This window comes from Leopardus geoffroyi, chromosome A1 (assembly GCF_018350155.1).
Source record: "Leopardus geoffroyi isolate Oge1 chromosome A1, O.geoffroyi_Oge1_pat1.0, whole genome shotgun sequence".
NCBI lineage: Eukaryota > Metazoa > Chordata > Mammalia > Carnivora > Felidae > Leopardus > Leopardus geoffroyi.
This window is the reverse complement of record NC_059326.1, coordinates 167,786,702-167,798,879: the sequence shown is the minus strand read 5'-3', so window position 1 is coordinate 167,798,879 and position 12,178 is coordinate 167,786,702. Positions and strand designations below refer to the sequence as shown.

Below are 12,178 nucleotides of genomic sequence, written 5' to 3'. Positions count from 1 at the left end.
TAAGCAAGAGTTGCTTCGTCTGTGGACTGTGGGGTTTGATTTACCAGCTTGTTTCGTTTATTCATCTGGACACTTGACCCAGCAGAACTCTACTTCAACCAAACTAGTCCAAGAAAGATTAACCCATATTATCTTGGAGATGGCATTCTCTTTCCTGCCATGTGAAAACTATTTTATTATTATTTTTAATGTTTATTTATTTTTGAGAGGGAGACAGAGCATGAGCAGGGAAGGGGCAGAGAGAGAGGGAGACACAGAATCCAAAGCAGGCTCCAGGCTCTGAACTGTAAGCTCAGAGCCTGACATGGGGTGTGAACTCAGGAACGGTGATCATGACCTGAGCTGGTCAGATGCTTAACTCACTGAGCCACCCAGGTGCCTGTGAAAGGATCACTTCATTTGAATAGAGAGGATCATAAAGTTCAGTTCTCTAAAATATCAACATTCTTGCCTTGATGGTTAGTTGAAACATTTTAGACAAATAAGTATAGAACTTACTTTCTGCCTGAAATCCTAAAGTAGTTAAGGTGAAAATAAATTACCTGGTTCAGTCATTCTCAGTTCTCTATGCTCCTTAGAATTCCTTGGAGAGCTTCTAAAAATTACAGAAAAGTGGGAACAGAAAGTGAGGCCCTGATGGTGTTCTTTTTAAAAAAGCTCCCTAGGTGACTCTAATTTGTAGCCAAGATTAGAACACCAATCTAGATAGTTCAAGGCCAAAATAATGAATAAATACATAAACAAGCATGTAAATAAATCCACCCGTTTGTATTTTGAGATGTAATGATACTTGCTTGCTATTTGTCTTAAAACCACCAGTACATTTGGTTGCCTGTAGCTGTAAATTCAAACATTTTTTTTTTTTTTAATTTTTTTTTTTTTTCCAACGTTTATTTATTTTTGGGACAGAGAGAGACAGAGCATGAACGGGGGAGGGGCAGAGAGAGAGGGAGACACAGAATCGGAAACAGGCTCCAGGCTCTGAGCCATCAGCCCAGAGCCCGACGCGGGGCTCGAACTCATGGACCGCGAGATCGTGACCTGGCTGAAGTCGGACGCTTAACCGACTGCGCCACCCAGGCGCCCCTGTAAATTCAAACATTTTAAGATTGCAGTTAAATCCTCTTACAGTCCATTCTTAACAGACTTTTCAGGTCTCAGCTCCTTACAACCCCATTCAAGTCTTGTTAATGCAAAGCTTTTGGAACACTCACTACCCTTTTATTCCTCCAGGTATTTCACTTGCTGTTTTCTTTCTGTCATAACTCAACCTTCTTCTACACTTGGCAGAATGCTATTTACCCGATTAAGCCTGATTAAGAGTCATTGCCACTGTAACACTGGGGCGATCATAATATGGCTATTTTATACAATACTGATTTGTATAAATTCAAATCACTTAAATATTTCCCTGAAGAGACAAAGTCAAATTGTCCAGCGATGAATGTATGGTCTTCAAAGTCCAGCTCTTCAAAGTCCTTCTATCTAAGTATGTATCTATCACATTGCTGCTTAGTTACTCCAATAACAATAATTACTTAGGTATATCATCCCAGAAGGAGGCATTTGTTTTATGAATTATTTTACAGAGACATTTGAGTTATATTCTGAAACAGTTGTAAATTCCAGTATTTTTTATTCCAACTCCTTGAATCATTTTAAGACCATAACGTATGATTTTTTTTTTCTGTTTAAAATTGGATTATCCAGACTTTAAGCAAATTAGAGATATTGAAAATATTAGGACATCTATGTTCTTTTGATATGTTGAATTTTCACATTTGCAGTATGAGTTTCAAATAGAAATAACTGGATATAATTTCTTTTTCTTTAGTCCTTTGGCTTTGACACCACAGGAAGCCAGCTTGCTAACTCCCTGATACCTGATATTTCCCTGACTAAAAAGACTTTCTGATGAGGATCAGCATTTTCCCCAAGACAGGAGTGTGAATTCTCTTCTTCCTAAAGCTACACATGTCCCTTAAAAGAGTCCAGAACATTTCCTGCAAAACTGCCTCAGTCATCTGACACTTAGTACAGCTCCTTCAGAAAGGCTAAGAGATGTATCATCCCTGCAAAGGAAAAAAACAAATGCACCATAAAACAGGCCCAGAACTTGAACATCAGCAAGATTACAGATGGGGGGGGAGGGGCGTGAGGGGGTGTTGTAAATAAAGTTTTAAATAAAAATTTGATTTAAAAACTAACTGCTTATCCTTCAGTCTACTGGCTTTGGTTTTCCAACTTCTTTTTCACTCCTGGAATTTTTGTGAAATATACAAATGGCAGACAAACATTTGTGTTAATACGCCGAATTTTCTTCTTCTTTTTTATTTATTTTTTTTTTAATTTTTTTTTTCAACGTTTATTTATTTTTGGGACAGAGAGAGACAGAGCATGAACGGGGGAGGGGCAGAGAGAGAGGGAGACACAGAATCGGAAACAGGCTCCAGGCTCCGAGCCATCAGCCCAGAGCCTGACGCGGGGCTCGAACTCACGGACCGCGAGATCGTGACCTGGCTGAAGTCGGACGCTTAACCGACTGCGCCACCCAGGCGCCCCTTCTTCTTTTTTTTTAATTAGGAAGGTGGTTGGTTTGTTGGGGTGGTCTGTCACGAAGTCTATAATTACACAGGGTGCAATTTATACCTACTCATAAATAGAGGAATTACTTTCCTAGGAAAATTTCAGGATCTTTTCAGGTAGGAAAAATTTCTGCAACTGAGAAACGACTCAACTTTTAGGCAAGAGCTCATTACGTCCAGGTAGTTCCATGCCGATGTGAGCTGTTGCTTTCTCTTCAAGTCGTTACTGATCTTGACCCCAGTTTCTCCATGGAACTCAATCCGGGCTGAGCTGCAGGCAATACCCCCGCTGGGTGCGGACTTCAGGCCCACCACTGGAGGGCGTCTGGACGCTTCCAAACAGCTTCGAAGCGCCTGGCAAGTCTGAGTTAGAAAACTGTAAAGACAGGAGGGAGGACGTGATATTTTATTTTATTGGGCTAATAAGTAAAGGGAGAAACAGGAAGGTTTGAAAGCAAAACTAAACTGCTTGCTTTCTTGGGATCAGCCCTTCCCACAGAGGCAGCAAACTCCCTAGAGAGCAGGAGGGAATAATATGAAGGCCCGAGCCCTCGGAGCCCCGCAAGGGCAAGTCTCCAGGGGTTGGTGCCCCAGAGCGCCGAGCTCTGGGCTGTCTTCCCGGGCGCTAGAGGACAGAAGGACGCGTCCCGAAGCGCCGGGGACTGTCTCTCTGTCAAGCAATCGTACTTCGGTGGCCGCCGGGGACCAAGGCGCTGCAACCTGCTCTAGAGGTCCGGGAACGCGAGGCCTTTTCCAATAATAAAACAACTCCTATCCCGACCTCCGATTCTTCCCGCATAGGGTTCGTTCAAAGACTTTATCCTTCGGGGAGTGGGCAGCGAAGCAACCTCGGGGTTGAAATGCAAAAGGTGTAAGGTATTTCTGATGGACTCCCCTGCCGCATTCATTTCCTTCCTTCTGAAGGATCGCATTGAATTGTAATCACTTTATACTGTGATTCTCTCAATAAAATAAATAAATAAATAAATAAACAAACAAAAAACAAAACAACGTGTTTTCAGAGCATCACTGTAAAGAAAAGTCTTGTTTCCTGTTCGTGAACCTTTAAGTCCCTGGTAGGAAGAGGCGAGTTGAAAGGCACCTGAGAGAAGCTCAGGTTTCCAGGATAACCCAGCGCCGGGTAATGCACGTTGTGAACAGGGCAGAGATTTACAAGAACACGTATTCATTAAGGCTCCCTGCCAGTCTGTCTGCTGGGACTTCATGTCACCTGCGGGGCCTGGGAGACAGATTTTGGCTCGCCGGCTACAGGGTGGGAACCGGTCCCATTGTAACTGAAAGACCTCACTCTCAGGTAAAAAGATGTCAAATCATTCCTCAGCCCAGACGGAATTCAGCATCCAAAGGGTTACGCGCGGCTGCTGGGTTCGGGCGGAGGAGAGGGCGCCTCGGCACTCCCAGTAATTCAATTAGTCAGGTTTCTGGAAGGTGGGGCCGGGGAGGGGGATAGGAGGCGTGGGGAAGGGAGGAGATTAAGAAAACGCCTCTTTCTCGTGGAACAAACCAATCCTGTTGGAGTGAAGAGAGAGGAAAAAACCTCGACCTGTAAGCAAACAGCAGGCCGTTCCCTGACTGGCTGCTCCAGCCACCCACCCCACCCCCCGCTTTCCAAGTAAACTGCTTGGGGAGGGAAGGGAAAAAAAAAAAAAAAAAAAAAAGCAGTCCACATGACCCGGGCCGCGGCGGCAGCAGCGCTGGCTGGGCGCGGGCTGGCGGCGCCTCCCCCTGCTAGGTCCGGAGCTCACACCCGAGCTCGCGCCGCCCGCCTGCCCCGTGCCCTGCGTTACACGCCTGGGCGTCCCCCCCCCCCCATCACCGCGCCGCCCACGTCCACGTTCACGCGCGCGGCCTTGCGCTCCGGTGCGGCGGCGGCGGCGGCGGCTGCTGCTGCTGCTGCTGCTTCTGCTGCTGCGGCTGGGTCGCCTCTGCTGTCGGCTTTACACGCAGGTCATTAACGAGGGGGCGTGCCCGAGAAGATTTTTCCCATAAAGCATTTTTTCTCTCTCTCTCTCTCTCTCTTTTTTTTTTTTTTTTTTTTTTTTCTCTTTTGCAAAACTGACTTTTACCTCTTTCCACTTCTCGCCAGTCATTTCAATCCCTCCCGGGCTGTTCGTGCTGTTGCTGCTGCTGCTGCTGCTGCACTCAAGTTTATTTTCCCGCCTGGTAGAGGTTTTAGGATTCGGTTGGTGGTTTTCACCTCTTGTTGCTGCTGTGCCCAAGGAGGGAAAGAGAAGCAGCTGCTGGAGGATCGGGAAGGTTTTCTGATGTAGTCAGCGGGGAGGTGCCACTCGCTCCTGCGCTGTCTCTTTTCTTCCTCTTTTCCCATTTCAAACTGATTGATGCATCTCTACAAGTTGTCGGGCTTGGGGCCGGACCGGTCGGAGTCGCAGGGACATTTCTGAGCGCTCACCCGAGGCTCTTGGCACGGCGTCTGGGGGCTCAGTCTTGCTCCCAGAAGGCGATCGGAGACTGACATCAGCCCATCCAGGAGTTGGAGGGATTCATTTAAAAGTGATTGTTTTCCCCTCTCGCTCTCCAGCCTAACAGTTGGGTTGGCGTCGTCCTGCAGGCTTGGGCTTCCCAGCTCCGTCTGGCCGGCTGGTTCGTAACCTCTGCTCTTCATTCACTCTGGTGCACCCACACCCGGCCAAAAAAAAGCACGCGCGAGAAATCCCCGAGGCTCCGCCAGTGTCCGGGGTGTCGTCTCCCGCCGCCGCAGTCCGACTCCGCCGGGGGACCTGCCGGAAGACACGAAGAGCTAAACTTTTCTTCGAGGTTTGCAAGGCAAGACCGCTCCTCGCCAGCTTAGCTGCCGCTTACCCAGTTCCAGGACGCCGGCGGGGCTGGGTTTGTGGCTTCGAATCCCCACCCTTCTCGGCGCACCGCCCCGAACCCGCAGCACCTACGACTCCTCCGAGATTTCCAGGGGTCTCCCGATTAAGGCACACAGAAGGAGGGGGAAGGGGTTTCTCACACTCCAAGGCCACAGGCGCGAAGCCCTCCATCCACACGGAGCCTTCCTCCTGCAGTTTCTCACCGGCCGCCAAAGTAACTTGGAGCGAAGCGGGGCGCAGTGCGAGGGCCCTGGGCGGCGGCGGAGCCGTGCGCAGCCCGCGGCGCCGACACTGAGCCGGGCCCGGCGGGCCAGTGTATGTCTCCCCGCGGCCGCGGCGCGCAACTCCCGGTGACTGTGCAGCGTGCGCCGCCGCCTGCCCCAACCCGCGGTGCCGCCGCCCGGCCCGGCGCGCACCTCCTTCTCCCGGGGTGACCGGCCTGCCGCCGCCCTGAGACACAGCTTGGCACCCCTTACCCCGCCCTCGCCGCCACCACCACACACACGCATGCTTCTCTCCATCTTGTGATTCCTTTTTTCCTCCTGAACCCTCCAGTGGGGGTGCGAGTTTGTCTTTACCCCTTCCCCACCCTCCCCCCACCTCCACCGTCTTCTCGTTCTCCTTCCCCTCCCCAGCTTGGTGTGCGCCTCTTTCTTTTCTCGCCACTCTTCATTCTTATTTATTCATATTTATTTGGCTCCTGCTCTCTTTCTCCCCTTCCCTCCCTCCCTCCGGATCCCTGCTCTTTCCCCGGAGTGGCTTGTCGGGGGCTCCGCCGCTGGCCAGGCGTGATGTTGCACGTGGAGATGTTGACGCTGGTGTTTCTGGTGCTCTGGATGTGTGTGTTCAGCCAGGACCCAGGCTCCAAGGCCGTCGCCGACCGCTACGCCGTCTACTGGAACAGCAGCAACCCCAGGTAAGGTAATAGGGGGAGCGCAGAGCCGGGGATACTGGGGCCTCGGCGCCCTGCGGAAGAGCGGCGGTGGCGGCGGGGACCCGCGCGCACCAGCTGCAGGCGGCGCGCACTCTCGGAGCCTGCGTCGCCCGGGCGCTGATGGCTTTCGAGGAGCCCACAGGAAGCGCACCCGTCGCGCCTCTCTTTGTTAAGCTGCCTCAGAGACGCCGGGAGTCCCTGGGAGTCCCCGGGGCTGCCCAGACCCGCTGCCTCTGCAGAGCGCGGGGAGACTCGGAAAAGGCGGGAGCTGGGGAGTCGAGACTTCTCCGCTTCCTCACTGGGGCAAGCCGGCCAGCATCTCGATCCGGGCGTAGCGCCTGGGCACTGGGAGCCTCGGGTACGAGCCACCAAGAGTTCCCGCGTGGATCGTGGGTGCACAGAGGGACTGCAGGCAGAACCTTCCAAACATCCCTAAAGTTGTTTTTTTTTTTTTTTTTTTTTAATTTTTCTTCCCTTTCTCGGTGTGTTCAGAGAGCGCACGGGCTGGGGGATGAGAGGGGGGTTGGGGAGCGGAAGCTTTAGGCTTTTATTTTCCTCTTTAACTGCGAGGCAATCATCTGGCCCCTGGGCCACTGTTGGCCCGGCGCGCCTGGCAGTGGAGAGGATTCTCCCACCTCCTCACCCCCCATGGGCTCAAGGTGCCAGAAAGTTTGATCTAATGCCGGGTTACGTCATTTGTGCGGAGCGAGCTGCTGGAGTTGGCGGAGACGGGAGGTGGGAGCTCTTAGTCCACGGCCTGGCGGTGTGCAGCCGGAGGAACACGCGCAATTACCTGGAACCGTTTTGTGGGCATCCCCGAAGCCTGCCGGGTACGCGGGAGGCTAGAGGTGGGCGCCCGGGCGCGCCCTAGCGCGCCTGCTGGACCCTGGCCACCAGCAGACGTCCCTTGCTCGGGGATTCTAGAAGTGGGGAGGGGTGAGGGCTGTCCTGAGTGCCGGGCGAACCTCTCCGGATCCAGAGCAGCTCCGAGCCCTACTTTCTCCCTGGCCTGTGGGCAGCAGTCGGCCTCGCTGGGCCCATAATGCTCTGCCTCTCTGGGACGGAGGCCAGCTTCCAGGTGCGGGCTGGTTTCGGTGCCTGCCTAAGAGGGAAATAGCATCGGTTACACCTAAAATCCCAGGTTTTCCCTTGGGCTGGAGTGGAAGTTGGGAGGAGAGAGGCGGGAGGTCGAGGGGATAGTTTTTGGTTGCTGAGCGCCCAGCGCGCATGGGGAGAGGGGGCTGGCTGGCGCCTCCGGTTCTTCCTACCTCCCGGCGGCCTTGCCCGTCGGCCTCCCGCCTTCCCCCCCTTATGCAGACATGGGAGGGATTCCTCGCTTGAAGTAATGTCAGCTCAGATGAAGATGGGCAGATTTCCCCATAAGCGGTCTACCGGTGGCCGAGAGTCCCCCACCTCCTGCTACTTCAGGAAAGATAGTTACACCCAGGTAGCCCAAATCCTAAATTAAACCGACTGGCAGAAGTGGAGACATCCCTGAAAGTTTGGTTAAAAAAAAAAAAAAGCCTCATGGAGGTGGGTGGTGGGATGGGAAGCTATTTCTTCTTTGACATGCCACTTACCACTATTAGGAAAAGAAAGAGAAGCCATCCTGCCAGAGGAGATGCCTTTTATTAAAGCTGACAAGACAAATAGAGCAAGCTTTCCAGTTGTGATGGTGTTAAAAGCAAGTCTCATTATGTTAGTTGGTTTTATTCCCCCCTGGGCTTTATTAAACAGCATATATGAAATAGAGGAATTTCTATTTCTAAACTTCAGCGCCTTATTAAATAAAACAGCAGTGAAATTGGTGAGTTGAATGTGGGGCATTTTGTGCTTAGTTGTCTTCTTTCCCACTCCAAACTTCACAGTGTGATCTTTTCCCCATAGTGTTAATTTATTTGGATACTTGGGTGTTCCAGTCATCCTAGGCTAAAACAGAAGGAATCAGAAGCACCCCCACGTACCCCTCCTTCTTAACCTGTCAAGCTAGTCTGAGTTAGTTTGAGGACATTTTATCTTAGGTTATCTCTGTTTTATGCTTTTGATACTGTTGTTTGGTTTGAGATTAGCACATTGATTTTTGTCACAGGTCATGTTTTTTAATAGATTTGCCCTGCCTGGAGAAAACTCTGCTCAGGATGCCATGGTGGCTTTGAACCTGCCCAGACAAAGTTAATCTGTAGAATTTTAAAACACCAAGGGTATTCTCAAGTCAGTATTCTAATTTGAGGCTTGTGGAAATTCCTTTTTATTTGATTATTGTCATTTTGATAATGTTCAAAAGAAAGAATGATGTACCCCCTGCCCAAGAGATTCATGTCTAACTTTAGTATTCTTAGCGGGTTGTGGGTACATTTATCTTCATATGTTGTCACAGTAAAACTTATTTTAAAAAATAACATAATTGTAAAAGTAGGGACTGATAGGCAGACTTACCTTGGAAATGTTGAAGAAGATGGTGTTGTGTTTTGTTTTGTTTTTTTTTTTGATGTATTAAGATAATTCAGCTTGGATGTAATTTAAAAAGAGCCAGTGCAAAATAACTAACTTAAAATAAACACAGTTTATCTCATAAGATAGTGAAGAAACATTTTAGAAAATTTGCAGGGGTTTACTAAATTTTATAAATTCATTTTACATTTTACATTTATTTTCATTTATTTTCAATAATAATGTTATCGTTTTGGAAAGTAACCATGCCGTGCCTTCTGATTTTATACAAATCCTATTTTTTTAGGATTGGCTAAACTAATAAGATCAGAAGATTTAATCCTTTGGAAAAAAGCTGAAAACTTTAATTGTAACTTCCATACATTTAAAAAATATTTTTTTCTTAGATAAGAAAAGTTTGGTAGACACTTAAGCTGATAATAAGGGATACTTTGGTAAAATGAAGTAAATATATTTTAGCTTATACTAATGGACTTAAATTTGAAATTATGTTTAAATACAATTAGAAATTAAGTATTACATCTTGATCACAGGGTTTAAATATCTTATATTGTAACTTGTGTAATCCTAGGAGTTTATTGTTTTGAGCTTATTGAGTTTATTGAGTTTATTGTTTTCGTAATTGACTCCATTGCTACCACAAGCATCCATAGATCTAGATTAACAGAGGAAAAAAATATTAAAAGTGCTTGATCAGATGGTCTTACTGTTAGAATCTATCATCCTAGGTATTCGCTTCTGGAAAGGGGATATTCAATTTTCAAATGCTGATGACTTTTTAGTTGCTAGTATTTATTGGGTGGCAGGCCAAAAACTGATTTTATGTTTTGAATTGGCACAAATCTCTGAAGTAGCCACTGAGAACTATCAATCTGATTAGAAATATATGATAACATTTGCCTAAATGCATCGTCCATATTTTAAAAATCTAGAAAGTTGTCTACATTTCACCTAAATAGTGAGAGTAATAGAGTGATCCTTTTAATGTTATGCTGAATTCTGAATCAGCATGGTACTAAGTAACTTTGAGTAATGAAATTCCAAATCATGGAGAATATAACTATTTGTCTTTAATTTCTTTAAGAATGTAAAAAGCTTTTAAGTAACTTTTAAAGAGACTTTCAGTAATAAAACTTTATTTACATTCTCCTGTAGCAGCTACGCTTATAAAGATAGAGATGACTCCATATAAGAACATGCCTCTTAATCTGAAGAGTGCTATAAACAGTTTGGTGCTTCCAATGAGAATATTCTTTTAATAATTGTGTGTATATTGAAAAGTTATTGGTTTCTTTTGACCAGTTGCCAAAATGATGATAGGATAATTAAACATGTCTCCTACTGGTTGGCATTTATGGATGGAATAGTGAAATAATACCAGCATACTTTAAGAATACTGATTCTCCTCACTTAGTGCTTTGCTTCTGTTAGATTCTGAGTATCACCAATTTAAAGTGTTATACTTTGATGGGAAAAAATATCTCTGTAATTCACCTGGGATACACTAAATTTTAACCTAATCGTATGTTTTCTTTGGACTTTTAAAATTCTTGTAGGGACCTGTAAATTAAACATTTCATGTTAGAGTAGCAGGTAATTGACACCATTTAGTTTTGTTAACATGTAATCTTGGAGTTGTGAAAGTGATGTGAATTCTCTGTCAGTACTCCAAAACCTTTCTGGCGTACAGATCATATGTATGCAGCGAAGTAGAGAGAGCTAGTAACATTTTATTTCCTAATCATAATCCCTTGGCTATTTCTTTGCCTTTCAAAATAAAACTGGTTTTATTTTTCAAAATCTGAGCCATCAACGTTTTATTATATGTCGACCAGTGTCCCAGCACTGTGCCTTTTCCACCGACACATAAATGAAATCAGTTTGATTTAAACCTAAGATTTTGTTTTGAGGAAAGATGGAAAGTTGATCCTGGTTTTGAATGAATTTTATCACCAAACTTGTAAAGGATTAACTTTATTTTCAAAATTTTAAATGTTTAAATACTATTTTATATGTTAGAAACATAAAAGTTCTTCAAGTAAAATATTATTTAGAATCTTTTAACTTTATTAACTCTGAGTTTCAATGTAGTGTATCACTTTATTAGATATAATTGGGTAATTTTATTATTTTTATATTTATATCAGAATTTATGTGGACATCTGTATAAAAATGAAGCAGTATGACAGAGATTTATATCACATGTTTTTACTCTGACCCATTTGTAGGAGACCTGAAGTGAATCCTTTCCCTCTCACCCCCTTTTTTTTTACTTTACAAATTATTATAAGACAAATATGCTTTTTGTTTTTGTCCACTTTTCCAAAAGAGTTTGAAAGCAAAATTAACTATTGAGACAATTGTTCTATCCATTTTATGCATTATGTTATATATTCAAAATATGCTTTCAGAAATAGTCAACTGTCTTTTGTTTTTTAGGTGACTGGAACATCAGTGCTATTTGAGGCACGCTTGGCTGTACAGTCTAGTTTGGCATTTCCAGCATGATACCAAGGTCAATAAACTCCCTGTGATTAAAAGAACCAGAGAGAGCCTTCAGTTGTTCATTACTCCCTGTTAGTTGATTTTAGTGGTATTAACTAAACCATTGGCTCACCGAAGGAATATCTTGTTGCCACGTGTGTTCTGGCTGATAATCATTAGCTGTGGAGGCTTCCACCTTTGAAGGCGGAGGATCAGGTTTGGAAGGAGCCCTTAGTTGTTTGGGGGCAAATTAACCTTGTGAATTTCTTGCCATTTAATCTTGCAAGATGCCTTCTGAACAGGCATTACATTGCATTCTGTCCACTGGCCTGATTTCCTGTTGGATAGGGACAGATAACGATGAGCGCCTTCTTTTCTCCCCTGTTGCTATGAACCAAGCAAGCTACCAGCTTCATGCTGGGCCAAGAAAATGAATGAATACAATTAGTCCTTCAGGAGTCCTGGCCTTCACAAGCTGGGGAGAAGTATATGCTAAAAGAATGTAACTCTGAGAAAGAGAATACATTAAAATATAAAATGAACAAAACATAAATGTTAAGAACAGAATTATATATGTGGGTAGCATTCATCTATTGTTTAGTGTTTTTTTTCCCAATATAAATGATTTGCTTTTTAAAAAGATGCCATTCAAGACTTTTCATTTTTGCATTTGTTCTGAATAACTTTCAGTAGCAAAAAGGATTTTAAAATCTATATTTATTTTTAGTAATGAACCAGTCTGTGTTGACAGACTCCACATTATCAATATTCTTTTCAGAAACAGTATACAAACTATTAAAATAGCAGCTTTGATCAGAAATATTCTTGTTGAAAAGGAAGACTGTATGTCCCTAAGTACAGTGAGGAAG

The 12,178-nt window shown here is 45.4% G+C and overlaps 1 protein-coding gene across 2 annotated transcripts in view; it reads left to right on the top strand.

Moving 5' to 3' along the window:
* Nucleotides 1–6,025: 6,025 nt before the first annotated feature.
* The window catches only part of EFNA5 (ephrin A5), a 274,720-nt gene continuing 268,567 nt past the window's right edge, over nt 6,026–12,178 (top strand). For both annotated transcript variants that reach the window (XM_045500387.1, XM_045500386.1), the window contains exon 1: nt 6,026–6,356. In XM_045500387.1, coding sequence (XP_045356343.1) covers nt 6,232–6,356 — 125 coding nt within the window. In that variant the 5' untranslated portion in view covers nt 6,026–6,231. The remainder of the gene's footprint in view (nt 6,357–12,178) is intronic.